At 34.9% G+C, this 15,897-nt stretch overlaps 1 protein-coding gene across 7 annotated transcripts in view; it reads left to right on the top strand.

Annotated features, from left to right (window-relative positions):
• ROCK1 (Rho associated coiled-coil containing protein kinase 1) overlaps positions 1-15,897 on the top strand; it is a 143,094-nt gene that overhangs the window by 105,283 nt on the left and 21,914 nt on the right. For all 7 annotated transcript variants that reach the window (XR_011996740.1, XR_011996741.1, XM_026006549.2 and 4 more), the window contains 4 exons: positions 3,759-3,919; positions 5,915-6,099; positions 7,639-7,708; positions 9,860-9,954. Coding sequence is in view for 5 of the 7 variants with exons in the window: in XM_026006549.2 (XP_025862334.1) it covers positions 3,759-3,919; positions 5,915-6,099; positions 7,639-7,708; positions 9,860-9,954 (511 nt within the window). In the remaining 2 variants the exon portion in view is untranslated. The remainder of the gene's footprint in view (positions 1-3,758; positions 3,920-5,914; positions 6,100-7,638; positions 7,709-9,859; positions 9,955-15,897) is intronic.

Raw genomic sequence — 15,897 nt, 5'->3', positions numbered from 1 at the left:
TATTTCTGTTCTCAAACTTCCTGTGCCATTTCTTTATTATTCCACTTTTAGGTGAGTTTTTCTCCTATTTCAAAAAGAAATAATGAAAGCATAGGTGTGAACTCCTCAGTCTTCTTCTCTTACTTAATATATCCTACTTCTCTACTCCTCTTCCTTGTCTTTCCTCTCCTCTTAGAAGATACTGATCCTCCTTTTGTTCTGGTTAATATGTGTTAGCTGTACTCCGATCTACTCTCTTCTTATCTCTTTCTCTCTTCTTTATCCTCCACTGAATCCTTTCTTTTTGTGAACATGTGCAAGTCTCTTCCGTTTAAAAAAATAAGTAAATAAAAATAAGGTGGGCACCTGGGTGGCTCAGTCGGTTAAGTGTCTGCCTTGGACTCAGGTCATGATCCCAGGGTCCTGGGATGGAGCCTAATGTCTCCTCAGCGGGTAGTCTGCTTCTTTTCTCATTCTGCCTCTCTCTCTCCTCTCTCAAATAAATAAATAAAAATCTTTAAAATAAAAGAAAAAGAGATTAACCCTTGCAGTAAATACATGATCCTTACTAACTGCCACTGTTTCATTCCATCCCTTTAGAGCCAAACTCTTAGAAAAAGAAATTTTCCTATTTTCACCCTGCACTTCTTTGTAACCTTTTACGATCTGGAAGTATCACCAGTTAAGTGTCCAACTCTTGATTTAGGCTCAGATCATATCTCAAGGTCCTGAGATTAAGCCCTGCCTTGGGCTCTACACTCAGCAGGGAGTCTGCTGGAGGATTTCTGTCTTTCTCTCTTCCCCCGCTTGCACATTCTCTTTCTCTCTCAAATAAATAAATAAATAGAAAGCAAGCAAGCTTTCAATAAATGAGAAATATTATTATGGTTAAAGGTGATGATACTCAACATCCAGGAACCAAAGCTAGAAGTCTGGGAATCACTCAGCACTTCTGCTTCCAAGTGATATATACAATATATTCCTCCTTTCCTTTTCTCTTAGTTCATGGTGACATTATCACTTTGTTTGATCTGTTGCAATAGACTTTTAATTATTACTGTGCCAGGAATTGTTCTACTCATCAACCTTTTGTTCTCACTTATGCCAAAGTGATCTTTTTGAAATTTAAATCTTGCTTTGCTAGTTGTTCCTAAAATCCTTTTGTCTTTTCATTGTTTGCAAGATACAGGTCAAACTCCTCATGACATAAAGAATCTTTGAGTTGGCACTTACCTGTCATTATAGTCTTACTGCTTTGGACTTTCTTATGTTATCTCATGCTTTAGCCATATCACACTACTTTTATTTCTTTCACATATGTTAATTGTTGACTATCTACTATAGGCCAAGCACACCTGGGAATATATAGCACAAAATAAGACTTACAAGAACTCTACCTCTTAGAGATTATATTCTTATGGTGTAGATAAACAAAAAAGCAAATAAATGAAAATAGTATGAAGAAAATACAATGTGATAGTTTCTAGGAATTGGTGTGTTATATAGGGTTCTAAGGAAAGGTCTCTCTGAACTAATAATATTTGAGCCAAAATGAACCATCCATTTAAAGAACAGGAAGAAGTATGGTCCAGGCAGAAAAGATGATAAGTTCAATACCCTAATTCTAAGAATAGTGGATAGCCATTGTAGTATTTTGAACTGTGCTGCAATGTGTAATTTATCTTTTTAAAAGACCATTCCTACTGCTATTTGGAGAATGCTTTTGAAAGAGGGAACAGTTTAAAAAGGGAGATCAACTAGAAGGCTCTAGTCTGTAGGCATTTGTGGTAGTAGAGCTAGGAAAAATGGAAATATAGAAGGCAAGAGTTGGTGATGATTTGGATGAAAAGAAGGAATCAAGAAAGACTTAGGCTTTTTAATTTTAACAGTTGAACATATGTTAATATGTTTTGACACTGAGATAGGAGTGATTTGGGAGGGGAGGGAAATAAAGTTGTCTTAGATATGTTAGCTTTGAAAAGTGTATTAGATATCTAGGTGGAGGGGCAGTCTGGGTGACTCAGTGGTTTACTGCCGCCTTCAGCCCAGGGCCTAATCCTGAACTCCCTGTATGGCGCCTGCTTTTCTCTCTGCCTGTGTCTCTGCCTCTCTCTCTCTCTCTGTCTCTCATGAATAAATAAGTAAAATCTTAAAAAAAAAAAAAAAAAGATATCTAGGTGGAGATGCCAAATAGTCAATTGTTATATAAGTCTGGAGCTCAGAGGATAGGTATCAATTCAGGAGTCCTACACATAGAGCTATATGCAGAACCTGATGAGATCAGCTAAGAGAAGAAAAAGGGCAAAATAGAAAAGGAATCCTAAGGAGCCCTTATGTAGTCTGACATTTGAAGGTCAGGTAGAAGAGGAAAAACCAACAAAGGAAACCAAGAAAGAGCAGCCAGAGGAGTCATAGGAATGCCAAGAGAGTATGGTATTAGAACTCAAAGAATATTGAAAAAAAATGAAATTGTTTAATATATTGAACTTTGTTAAGATCAATAAAGATAAAGACATGAACACTGTCCTCGGACTTTTACAGGATAGACGTCATTGGTTACCACACAAAGCAGTTTGAGTGGAATGGTGGAGATAGAAGCCAAATTGAAAAGTCATAAAATGGGGATCCCTGGGTGGCGCAGTGGTTTAGCGCCTGCCTTTGGCCCAGGGCGTGATCCTGGAGACCCGGGATCGAATCCCACGTCGGGCTCCCAGTGCATGGAGCCTGCTTCTCCCTCTGCCTGTGTCTCTGCCTCTCTCTCTCTCTCTCTCTCTCTCACTGTGTGCCTATCATAAAAAAAAAAAAAAAAAGTCATAAAATGGATAGTAGAAGAGGCACTAGAGACAGTAAATATAGGCAGCTCTTTTAAAAATTTGTGAACAGAGATTGATGGTAGCTGAGAAGGGATGTGAGATCAGTAGAGGATATTTTAGGAGAGGAGATAATAAAATAGATTATGATGATGATGGGAATGATTCATTTGAGAGCAGGAAACTGTTGAGACAGGGAAGAGATGAAATAATTGAAGGAACAAAGTCCAGAACAGAAGTGGATAGATTTGTGTTTTGATTATAGAGATGGGAGTTAAGACATGATGATTATTGGTGTGGCTAAGTTCATAGGTTTGGGGGGAAAGATGAAATTTTATTCTAATGGTTTCTATTTTGTCACTTAGAGAGTAATCTCTGAGAATGGAAAAACCAGCTTACTAAGTTTGGATCATTTGGTGCAAGCAACTTAACTAGTTGCAGGACCTTGGGAAAATTAACCTCTTAGAACCTTAGTTACCATATCTCAAAAAAGGAGCCTCACTGTAGACTAGTATCTTCAGATAATGATTAAAGTAGGTATTATATCACCATGGAATTTTGTTTATCTAGCTTCATATATTAGAATTCCCATCAGCCTTAAGTCCACTGTTCTGGAACAATGTAAGTTATAGGTTAATAACCAAAGCCTTATCTTTCTGCTTTTATCTGAAATGCTCCCATTTTTCTTACTGGTTACTTCACTTTTTTTCCATCTATATTTTTACTTTCTAGTCTGAAAACGGCACTGAATAATCTCTCATATCATTGGGCATGGATTGGATTTAGAAGGTTTTATAACTCCCTTTAGAGATCTTACTATACAAATAATTCAGATTACATTAGGACTTCTATAGTAAATACCTCTATTAGAATCCCAGGATAAAAACCGTGGGGATTCTTGGCACCGATTTGTCTTACATAGTCCATAAAAATGAAAGTATGTATGTTTGTAACTTTTTTCTTTCACAGAAATGGAAAAAAAGCTGAAGGAAGAGAGAGAAGCTCGAGAGAAGGCTGAAAATAGAGTTGTTCAGATTGAGAAACAGTGTTCAATGCTGGATGTTGATCTGAAACAATCTCAGCAGAAGCTCGAACATTTGACTGAGAATAAAGAAAGGATGGAGGATGAAGTAAGAAAAATATACTGGTTTTGTTCATCTTATAAAAGAGAAACATAAATTAGGACCAAAGTCATATCTGTAATTTAAACAACATGGAGGAGATTTGAATAAAATAGCCTGTTTGTGTTTACCTCTGTAAGGTCATCACTATATCCTTACCTTCTAGAATTTTCATCTATAAATGCTTATTGAATATTCATACCACATTGTCTATACCATTTTGCACTATGACAGTACAACTCTGTAAAAGTGTCATAGCTTGTCCCCTGAAGAATCTGACCATCTGCCTTTTTTTCTTTTTTTTTTTTAGATTTATTCATGAGAGACAGAGAAAGAGGCAGAGATATAGGCAGAGGGAGAAGGAGGCTCCCTGTGGGAAGCCCGATATGGGACCTGGGATCACAACCTGAGCCAAAGGCACTCACCCAGGTGCCCCTGACCATCTGCTTTTTAAGAAAAACAAAACCTTTATTGTAAATTTATCTTATAATCCCAAAGAGGAGCAGTTGCTCCAAGATTTTGTTAAACCACAGTCTTGACTGATATAGATTGATAGAAAACACAGGGTGCACATTTAGAAAGCAATAAATAAAAAGAAAATGACATTATATCCTTGTGGTTATTATATATATTTTAGAAATCACTTATAAGATTGAAAGTAATCAATTTACTGTATAAGTTAGAGAAGGGAGAAAGAAAAGACCAGAATAATCAGGAAAACTTCTTAAAGGAGGGAGGAGATATTACCATTATCTAAAGATTGAGTAAGACCTCAAAAGTTAATAGTTTGAGAGTCAGAAGCCAGCATTGGTAAAGGGAACATTATCAGTGATGATGATAATAAAAAAGTGATTAAGGAGTGAAGATAGATAAGTGAAGGACAAAAAAGGACTTGATATAACCAGAGAAGAAAAAACATATTGAGTAATCATGGGAAACTTGGGGACCAAAGTATTGAAAATTAAAATGGGAGGCTATAGGTGAAAATACTCTTTTAGAAAATAAAATTAGTCTGGTAGTGTCCTATAGAATGAGCTAGAAAGGAGAGATTAAAGGAGAGCCCACATGCAGGAAGAAGGTATGTTGAAAATTTAAAAGATAATATTCAGTCATTTCAAATGACTTGGCTTGGGTCATGATTTTGGGGTCCTGGGATCAAGCCCACATTGGATTCCCTGCTCCAGGAGGAGTCAGCTTCTCCCTCTCCCTCTGCGCCCCCCCCCCCCCTCCGCCACCCTGTGCACTCTCTCTTGCGCTCTCTCTCTCTCAAATAATCTTTTTTTTAAAAAAAGGTATGTTCTTGACTTCTATGGAACTTTCAGCCCAGAGAGAAAGACAGATATTACAAGCTTAATTACAAACATGACTTATATTTAAAGAGGAAATACTGTACACTGTAGGAGTGTTATGACTAATCATATGGCTAGGGATGGGGGTGGAGCAGTAAGGAAGGCCTCACTAAACTTTAGAGGATTGTAGACCAGAACACAAATAATTATGAATGAAAAGGTAAATTTAAATACTGCTTAGGAATGTCCCTCTAAAAGTAGCTTTTATAGCCACCTTCATGTTGGTGCAGAAACCAGATTGTTTTCCCCAAGGTCTCGTATCTGAAATTTGGGGGTTAATTTGACTTAATAGTAAATGCTAGTAATAAATAATGTTGCAACAATGGAGACTCTTTAGAATACTAATATTCTCTGTATAACGCAGTATAATGCACTTGAGATTTGGTTAGTATTCTTTCAAATAATATTTAATAAATTATTAGCGAGATTTAAAGGAGTGGCTCAGTCTGCTAAGCGCTAACTCTTGATTTCAGATCAAGATCTCAGGGTGTTAAGGTCAAGCCCCAAGTTGGGCTCCATGCTGGATGTGGAGCATGCTTAAGATTCTCCCTCTGCCGCCCCCACTCCCAACACTCTCTCTCTCAAATGAATAGGTAAATCTCTTTAATAAATAAATAGTGATATTTAAGATCCCAATTATTTTTCTCATTTATAGGTTAAGAATCTATCCCTGCAGCTGGAGCAGGAATCAAATAAGCGACTGTTGTTACAGAACGAATTGAAGACTCAAGCATTTGAAGCAGACAATTTAAAAGGTCTAGAAAAGCAGATGAAACAGGAAATAAATACTTTATTGGAAGCAAAGAGATTATTAGAATTTGAATTAGCTCAGCTTACAAAGTAAGTCTCAAAAATAACATTTTTGTTTCTTTTTTTGTGTTCAGCATTGCTTATATTTGATATTTTATGTGTGTAGAAATAGTGTATTTGGAGTTTGTGAAACAAAGAGTTTAGAAAAATGCATTTAGATTTGAAAGAATTTACTTGCAAAGGTTTGCAAGGGATCCTTAATAAATAATAGAGATTTTTTTTTTAAAGGAAAAGGGAGATTATCAAGGCTACTGACTTTACTGTAAAACTGAAAGCTAGAGTTTTCTCATGTGATTTTCATACCCACAAGTCGTGTTTCTTCACACTAGAATTACAAAAATCAGGGATAGGATCAGTACCTTATGGGAAATGTTCAGTGTTTCTTTATTTTAGAAATTAGAGTTAGGCATAATGACCTTGTGTTTGTTTTGTTTTGTTCCTTTGGTTCACATCTCAGAATGTAAAGTACCTTTTTTCTTCTTCTCTGCTCTGAGAGGTGATATGTTCGCTTACTTGAAATGGAGACAAATGAGGTGTCATTATTGCTTTCAGAATTTGTATAAAGATATGCTTCAGAAATTTAATGTCAAAGATGAGTATATCTTCTGCCAACTCATGTGTTTTTATTTCTTCTGGATTTATATTCTATCTTCATTTGCCAGCTTCATTTACAACTTAGTAATTCTTGAAAAAAACTGTCAGTTTTTGTTCTGTTGGATTTATATTAGCAAAATTCTTTTCCCTCTCTTAGAGCCATCATTTTCACATAATGTGGTTTATAGTTTTCCTCTCCTAAAATAACTTTCACTCGGCATTCAGTGAACATTTATTATGTCCTTTTATCAACCATATGCCTTGGTAGATGCTGAAAATACAAAGCTATTACTGTCTAACATGAAAATCTAGCAGATGCAGAAGGAACTGTTTATCCTTGAAAATCTGTGTTTGTGGATTGCATTGTGTTTCTGTTTTATCTGTTTCTATGTGAATTGTGTTTGTGTGTGTATTATATATATGTAGGTGTGTCTGTATTCCTCCTCCTCTATCCATTATTGTTCTTGCCTTTTGTTCCTTACCTGATTTTTCATTTCAAACCCCACCCCCATGCTTTATTGGCCATCATGTATAGTATTTTATGTATATATAATGTATAGCATGTATATTATTTAATATTTATTAAATAATTTCATATCCCCTTTTAATTGCTTACTTTACTACATAAGACATTTAAAATGTATCCCTAAGGATGTTTTCTCTATTAAAATTCACCAAAAAAAAAAAAAAAACATTTTTGCAACTTGGATTAATCCAGTTAATATTCTCCTGAAAGTCACCTTCAGTAGAACAGTTCCCTCTACTTTGCACAGTATCATTTTATAAGGAGCAAAATGGAACCAGACAGCCTGTCCTAATCAGATATAATAAAAGTCATACTGTATAATGAAGTATGATTTTTAAAAATAATTCATTTTAGTAAACCTTTTTATTTTTAGCAAGTTTAATAAATAAAGAATAATATAAAGCCTAGTGTAAATAGCATTCATTTACTATTTTCTCTTTGACCTGAAGACAGTATAGAGGAAATGAAGGACAGATGCGGGAGCTACAAGATCAGCTTGAAGCTGAGCAGTATTTCTCGGTAAGAATCATTTTTAACACCTGGTTTAAAACAAGGTATTAAGATTTTTAACATGAACTGTGACTTTTTTTCAAATGGTCATGAACTGATTTTCTCCCCCTTTTCATATCCCCATCTCTCCATTTCATTTCTAAATCTGAGTTCATGGTCTGTGTAAGTTGCAAAGAAATGATCATTTTTGTGGAACATTTCTAGAATTGCCATCAAACTAAAACTGTATGTAAGATTTTGTTAAGGGTTTTGTTTGCCTGATAGCAAGCTTGGATGGTTGGAGTATCAATATTTTCATGTGTGGTTCATGTATGCACATTACATTTGTAGGTATAACTGCATACAGTTATAGATATAATTAATGCTCAAAAGCTTTGGTCTAGTTTTACCTCTTTGTATGTACTTTATGCATCTATTTTGCTCTTTTCTCCATAGAAGTCATTCTAATTCTTACTGGCTACAGGCCAGGTTATTTCACTACTACTATTAACATTTATAGCCAGTGTTTTGAGATTTTTATTGAAGCCTCTGCATTTTTGTTTCTTTTGGTTACCAAGTTTATACTCCCATTTCAACTTAACATTTATCTAGCTTCTCCATTACTATCAACACTGGCAGCCACTTTTCCTACAGGTCTTAGTGCATTAAATGAGTGAGTTTGAGTTGTGCTGGTGAACATGTCCTAGAAACCAAGTAAACAATATTAGAAATAATGATTTCCTTAATAAAGAATCTGAACACTAGTAGAGCTCTACAGAACTTTCACATGTTCAGAGCTTCATGCTGTACTCTGCTCATCTCCTAATAAACATGGTGACTTTCTATCTTTTGCCTATTTCCTTCTTGGTTTGTTAGACTATCACTGAAATATGTTTTTAAATTTTAAAAAATTCAGTATTGTTGAAAAATCTTTCTCTGGGTAGAGATTAACCTTAATTGTTCAAAGTGTGTAGTACTGACTTCTGCAAAGTGGGCTATAATATAGCCTATAATCCACACTTTCTTGTCTATACTTTCACAGAGTAATCATCTAGTACCTCCTTTATTTATATTCCTATTGAAATATATGTGTTTTTCCCCTAGAGAAGTGCTACTTCTTAGAGGGATAAGTAAGTTTACAGTGTAAAAGTAATTCTCCATAGCTATTTGCTAGACTTCACTAATTTTTCCCCTTCTCTTTTATACCAAAAAGTATAGTTTATTTTTTTTTCAAAAAGGATAGTTTAAAAAAATGTGAAATGAAATTTACTCTGTAACCACAGCACCCTAACACAATATGGGTTTAATCCTTACTTGTATCTGTTAAACATCTGTTGATGGAGTTGCCAAAAGCCAAATGAATTTTATAAGAACCATTTTTCTATAGTAAGTATATATTATTTCTGTGTTAACAGAATGTTTGATAAATCTTGTTTGTTATTTTATTCATGTCATTCAGCCACCTGCTTAATCCCCCTCACTCAAAAAGGGAAGTGATTTTTCTAACATTACTCACTTCAAGAATTGATCTTTTAAATGAATAGTGCTTGCTCAGTTTCTTTATACTGTTTTCCCAAATCAGTATAATATTTAATGTACTTGAGATACAATTTCTATTTAATTACTTATAACCATTTTAAGTGTATGTGTTGATAAGTTTAGGCAAATGTGTATACTGTGTGACCACTACAACAATCAACATATAAAACCATTCCTTCACCATAAATTCCCAGTGGCCCTTTGCAGTCCATCTTCCCCACTTAACTCTATTTGTAGGTAACCACTGATTCTATTAATTATTTTCACCTGTTCCAGAATTGCATGTATGTGAAATCATACAGTATATGCTCTTTAGCATCTGTTTTTTTTTTTCCACTCAGCAAAATATTTTTTAGGTGTATCATGTTGTTTGTATAAGTAGTTCATTCCTTTTTATTGCTCAGTATGAATATTCCACAGTTTTTAAAATTCATCTGTTGATGAACCTCTGGTTGTCTACAGTTTGTAATAAAGTGCTAATGAAAATTCATGTATAAGATTTTGTGTGGATATATGCTTTCATTTGTCATGGGTAAACACTTGGGAGTAGAATTGTTGGGACTATATGTTAATTGTTTATAAGAAACTACCAAATTTTTTAAACTCATAAACACTTATTTCTTGTAATCACTTGTTTTGCAGACACTTTATAAAACCCAGGTAAAGGAACTTAAGGAAGAAATTGAAGAAAAAAACAGAGAAAATTTAAAGAAAATACAAGAGCTACAAAATGAAAAGTATGTCCATTTTTCTTTAGCATAAGAATCACTATTACATCAAAGCATTCTTTAAGATAGAGAGTAGATGTGCCATTATTCTGATGAGAATGGTATAACAAATCTTATTAGGCTAATTTAGAACAAATCAAATTAAATTTAGAGTAAAATTTCTCTTTATGGTGAAAAAAAATACATTAACACTATGGCTATTGTACAGAGATTCACTAAACTGACAGTAAGTTGTTTTCAAGGGTCTTTCAATCTTTAAACATCTACTTGTATGTAAATAGTTCATGCTGTATTTACAAGTCATTATTTTTTGCTAGGTAAAGGTATTTAAGATCTCCCTCTTAGTTTAAGGCAGGCTAAATTCCATTGCATGTATGCTCAGGGCCTTAGAAGGAGAAAACCTAAAGCTATTTTAAGTATAACAACTTCTCATAGCTAAGTGGAACACACACTAGAACTAGTTTTCTGACATTTTTATATTTTCTTTCCATATACAAATTTTTAAAATTTAACCATTTTATTGCTGAAACAAAGAAACACATTAAATATTAAAATGTGCACAGTTTTATGAATTAGATGACAAATATTATTATAATTACTACCCGTGAAAGAGACAAAACCTTGTTATTTACTTTAGAAGTCCACTGTATTCCCCCTCCTGATCATGCCTTCTTCCCTCTCTACCACTAAAATAATCACTATCCTGACATTATTTGTCAGAGGAATGAGATCATTCCTATATAGTTTTCTTCAGTTGTACTAATTTAATTTATTCCATTTCCTCAGTTACTTGAACATTTTTGTCTTTCTGTGTTTCCTATGAATCAGTGGTTAAATCTAGAACTGTGCTGTCCAGTATGGTAGCCCCTAGTCTTATGTAGCCATTTAAATTTAAACTTTAACTTATTTAAATGAAGTATAAAATTTAGTTTTTCAGGTGTACTAGCCACATTTCAGGTGCTCAACAGTCACATGTGGCTAATGTCTACTATATTCAACAGCACAGGTATAGAGAACATTTCTATCCTCATAGAAAGCTTTATTGGACATCCCTAATTGGGAATCTTAGTCATATTCAAATCTGATTCATAGAGAGGTGAAGACTACTTCATATATAACCTTATAAAATAATGTGGTTGCCTCTTTGTGTTGTTAGCAAACATGGACACTCAATGTTTAGATCTTTAATTTATTTAGTAGAGTCTAAGGAGCATAGGTACATTTCCTGGCTAGTCTCTGTGACAGTGATAGAATCCTATTATAGTCTATTGCCTATCGTTTATATGGTGTCTGCAATGTAATATGCAATCCCATGTTGTGTGCATTCACTGTGAAGAGGACACCCAATCTACTACATAGTATATTATTTCATAGGGTTGTTACATTTGCCCTTGTTTGATCTATTTGAAAGAAACATATTGATCACCACTAGTGTGTGTGTTTTATTATTAAGTTATGGTTCTTACCCTCAAGTACTGTAGAATCTAGTCATGAGACAGCTATAATTAAGGTAGGTATCTATGACAAAGTGCTAGCGATTGACAAGGTGATGTCTCAGAAAGCTTCACTCTTTAGAGTGAAGAATGGATTGGAGGCAAAAAAGGTGGATACAGGAAGTGGAATTATGTAGCCTTTGGAAAATCTAGTTGTAAAATTGTAGTGGAAGTTGACAGTAAAAGGAGAGGCAAGTACATGGGGGAAATAAAAGGAAGTTAGAAGCAATTGGACTTGTAGATTTGGGAGTGTGGGCATAAAAGTTGGGAAAAATTCAGGTAGGTTCTCAAGTTTCTGACGTTGGGTTGATGGTAGCGTACTGGTCCCTGAGTTATGGAATGCCAAGTCTGTGAAATGAGGGGAGACAAGGTATTTCCATTTCAGATCTATTGAGTTTGAGGTGCCTATGAGATGTCCAAAAAAATGATTTTGAAATTGCTTCAGAGCTGAGAGAAGAGATAAGGACTTGAAGCTGACTTGACGGTCACTGTATATTGAAACAGATTGGAAGACATGAGATTTGTTAAGGTGATTGTGTATATCAACGTTTATAAACTCATGAACCTATAGTAGTATACGTGTAACTGATTTGAAGCTAGTTGGGTATATTCGTTGTGTAAATTGTGAGTATTATAACAAACTAAGGAGTTTATCTCAGTTCTAACCACTTGCTGCCATATGGTAACACTGATCCAGTATTTCAAGATCTGGTTTTTCAAGAGAAGCCAGAAATCTGAATTTTTACGTAAAATGGCTCAAATCTATTTTAATTGTGTATCTGGAGAGAAATAGAGGAACACTTATGTGGACTCATTTGACCCTCTCAGGTAATAAGTTATAACTCCTAGTGTAAGATGAGAAGACATAAAGGCTGGCTGGCGATGGACTCCTAGTGCCTATACTTTTAAAGGACAGAGAAAGGGAAAGTAAAAATCACCAAGTAATAGAAGGAGAAAAGCAGAGTAAGATTACAAAAGATAGGGGAATAGAATACTTCAAAGAAGGCAAAGTGATTTAAAGTACCAAGTACTCAGAAAGGTCAAGTAAAAAATAAATTGTCCATTATATTTAAGGTTGTTAGTTATCTTCTTGAGAACAGTTCCTAAATAGTAATGAGAATGGATACTAAAGTGGATTGAGACATGAATGGTAAGGGTAGTAGTGGAGACAGAATGTAGACTATAGCCACATTTACCTCCTTACAATTCAACAAACTATTCAGTTACTCTCCTGCCTCAGAGCTTCTAGACTTGCTCTCCCCTCCACCTGGAACATTTTCCTCTGAGTATCCACATGGTGTGCTCCTTCACCCCCTTCAGGTCTAGGTCTAAACGGCATCTCAGCGGGGGCTTCTATGAATATCCTTAAAATTGTACAAACATTTCCCACCCCATTTCCTTGTTGCCCAGCTCAGTACTTCCTTACCTGTTGTATTTTTCTCTGTAGCACTTATCCCTTCCTAATATAATATAGAATTTGCTAACTTATTTTACTTAATATTTTTCTCTTTCTGCTAGAACTTAAGCCCAGTGAAGAAAGGAATTTTCAAATGTTCTGTCCTTAACTCTGATTCACTGCTGTTTGTGTAGCACCTGGAATTGTACTTAGAATATAGTAGATGGTCAGTAAACATTTGTTAAATTAAAAAATTCAAGAAATGTAGTTGTTGAGGCAAAGAGAGCAGTAGCTGGAGAAGGTGAAACAGAGCTATTTCTTTTTAAAGATAACAAATTGGAGCATATTTAAATGAGACATGGAAAGAAAAGGAAATCAGAATGGGAAAAGTTGCAAACATCTATACATTTATTGAAATGAATGTGAGCACTTTCTATGGGCTGGAGACTTCTGGGCATTTGGGATATAGCAGTGAACAAGAACAAAGCTCTTTATAATCTTATAAGCCAGAAGAAAAAGGAGTTAATAAACTGATATCATTGAGGAGGTAAGGAGAATAAAGGTGACAGATTGGCATTAGGCATCAGTAAAGACAGGTCTTTTATTTATGGAGAGTCGTGAAGGAAGTCTGGATGGTTATAGTTGCAGACAATTTTACCCTGAACCGTCTCATTGTTTCTTGCTTTCTCTTGCACAGTTGCATAGCCAGGGATAGAACTGTAATTTGGGATAAATAGGTTTTCTGGCATTTTAATATATAACTTAGATACTTTTATCTGAATTTGATACAAAACAGTAAGCCCAGGTAGGAATATGTTATCAGAAAAAAAAAAAAAAAAAGAGTATGTTATCAGTCTGAAGCTTTATATTATAATAGCTCAGAACCACGCCCCTCCCTCCCAGGATCATAGACTTATCATTGGCATTACTCCTGTCCTTTCCTAATGTGCTAACTTACCTACACTTTGGGACAGCTATTTTGTATCTTCTCCTTTCTCCTCAGATCTTCAACAATCTGTCCTCATCCTCACATGCAAATGGCCTTGCTTCCTAGATGTCAGAGAACCTCTACTCTGTCCCAGCTTCACAGCTACTAACCTATTTGCCTCTGTACCTATAAATCCTGCCTGCCTTCTGATTGATATAAATGGACAAAATGTGCTTTTAACTAAGGGCAGCCCCTCAATCCCATCCCTTCTGTTTACTTAAGAATATGATTCCAGGAATCCTTACCTTTTTTAGGAAATTTTTTTCCTTTGTATGGTCATTCTCATTAGTATTTAAACATAACAGGTAAATATTTCTGTAAAAAATAATCATCTTTTATTATTTGCTTCCAGCTATACAGTCTTATTTTTCTGCTTCCTTTTATAACAAACTTTTTTTTTTAACTTTAAATTCAGTTAACATATAATGTATTATCGGTTTCAGAGGTAGAGGTCAGTGATTCATCAGACTTATATAAAGCCCAGTGCTTGTTACATCACGTGCCCTCCTTAATGTCCATCACCCAGTTACCCCATCCCCGCACCCCTTTGTAGCAAACTTCCTTGAAAAGCAACATACCATTTATCTTCAGGTCTTTTTTTCCCTTTCTGTCTCTAGTTCATTCCAGTCAGACTTCTGCATTCATCACACTACCAAAGTAACCCTACTCTAGGTCACTGATGACTTCCTAATAGTTAAAGACAATAGTCAGTTCTCAGTCCTTATCTTATTTAACAATGGCAGTTGACATATTTGATTACTCTCGCTTGACACAATTTCTTCATTTGGCTTCTGTGACACCATGTGGTATTTTTTCCGTATTGAATTGGCTGCTCTTAACCTCCTTTGCTCCTTTGTCCCTTCCCCTCTCTGAGACCTTTAAAATTTGGAGGGCCCAAGGGATCACTCTTTCCTTGTTCTCATCCAGCTTCATAGCTTTAAATAGCATCAGTGTACAAGCATGCTCTCTCCTGAATTCCAGGCTTGTATGTCCAGCCGTCTGTTTGACTCTACTTGAGTGTTTAATAAGCATCTCATTTTTAACATGTCCAGAAAAAATTCCTGATTCCCTTACTTTGCCAAACTGCTCCTCCCTGTTTTTCCCATTTCAGTATTAGCAAGTCTATTATTTCCAGTTATTTAAACAGAAAACCTTGCAATTATCTTAGACTCTTCTCTTTTTTCCTAATACTTTATATGCAATTTATTAATAAATCTTCCTAGCTATAATGTAAAAGTGATATATATCCAGGATCTGATCAGTTCTTACTTGTACCATTTCCCAGCTTGATCCAAACTGCCACCATCTCTAATTTTGATACTATAATTAGCCTCAGCTGATATCTTTGCTTTTGCCATTGTCCCCCTATTGTCTGATCTTAATAAACTAGCCAGAATAATCTTTTTAAAACAGAATACTCAAGAGTAAAAGCCAAAGTTCCCTATACTGTCTTAGAAAGTCTTACAAGGTCTTTTCTCTCTTCCCACTTCTCTTAATAACTTCCTTCACAACTTTCCTTCATCTCTCACTTCACTCACATTAGCTTCTTTCAGACCAGGCTTAGGGTATTTGTTGTTAGATGTTTCTTCCACTGTAACACTATATTTTTAGATACCTGCATAGCTCACTCTCTTACTTCCTTCATAGTTCTTCTCACATGTCCTAGCAGAGAGACCTCCTTGATCACCCTGCATAAAATACCACATTCACAGCCTCTTCCACCTTTTTTTTTTATTGTGTTCTCTGTAGCATACTATTTATTACTTGTTCATTTTTTTTTCTTGTTCATTTTTTTTAATTGCCTATTTCACCCCACTAATATATACTTCCTCAGAGTAGAGACTTTGTACTATATGTCTTAATTTAGACAACCATGTTTGGCACATAGTAACCATTTAGATAAATGTTTGTTGGACAAATGAATGAATGCTCTTTTTTTTTTTTAAATAGATACTATGTCTCCCTCCTTAGGTTTGAAACAGAAAATTTCATTTGTCTTATTCCCTTAGTAAAAAAATAGATGGCAGTCATTTTTTCATCAAACACTTATTGAGCACCTACCATATGTAGGGGGG

This window comes from Vulpes vulpes, chromosome 13, assembly GCF_048418805.1.
Source record: "Vulpes vulpes isolate BD-2025 chromosome 13, VulVul3, whole genome shotgun sequence".
In the NCBI taxonomy this organism is placed as follows: domain Eukaryota; kingdom Metazoa; phylum Chordata; class Mammalia; order Carnivora; family Canidae; genus Vulpes; species Vulpes vulpes.
The sequence above is the reverse complement of the archived record's forward strand: the minus strand, read 5'-3'. Positions and strand labels throughout refer to the sequence as shown.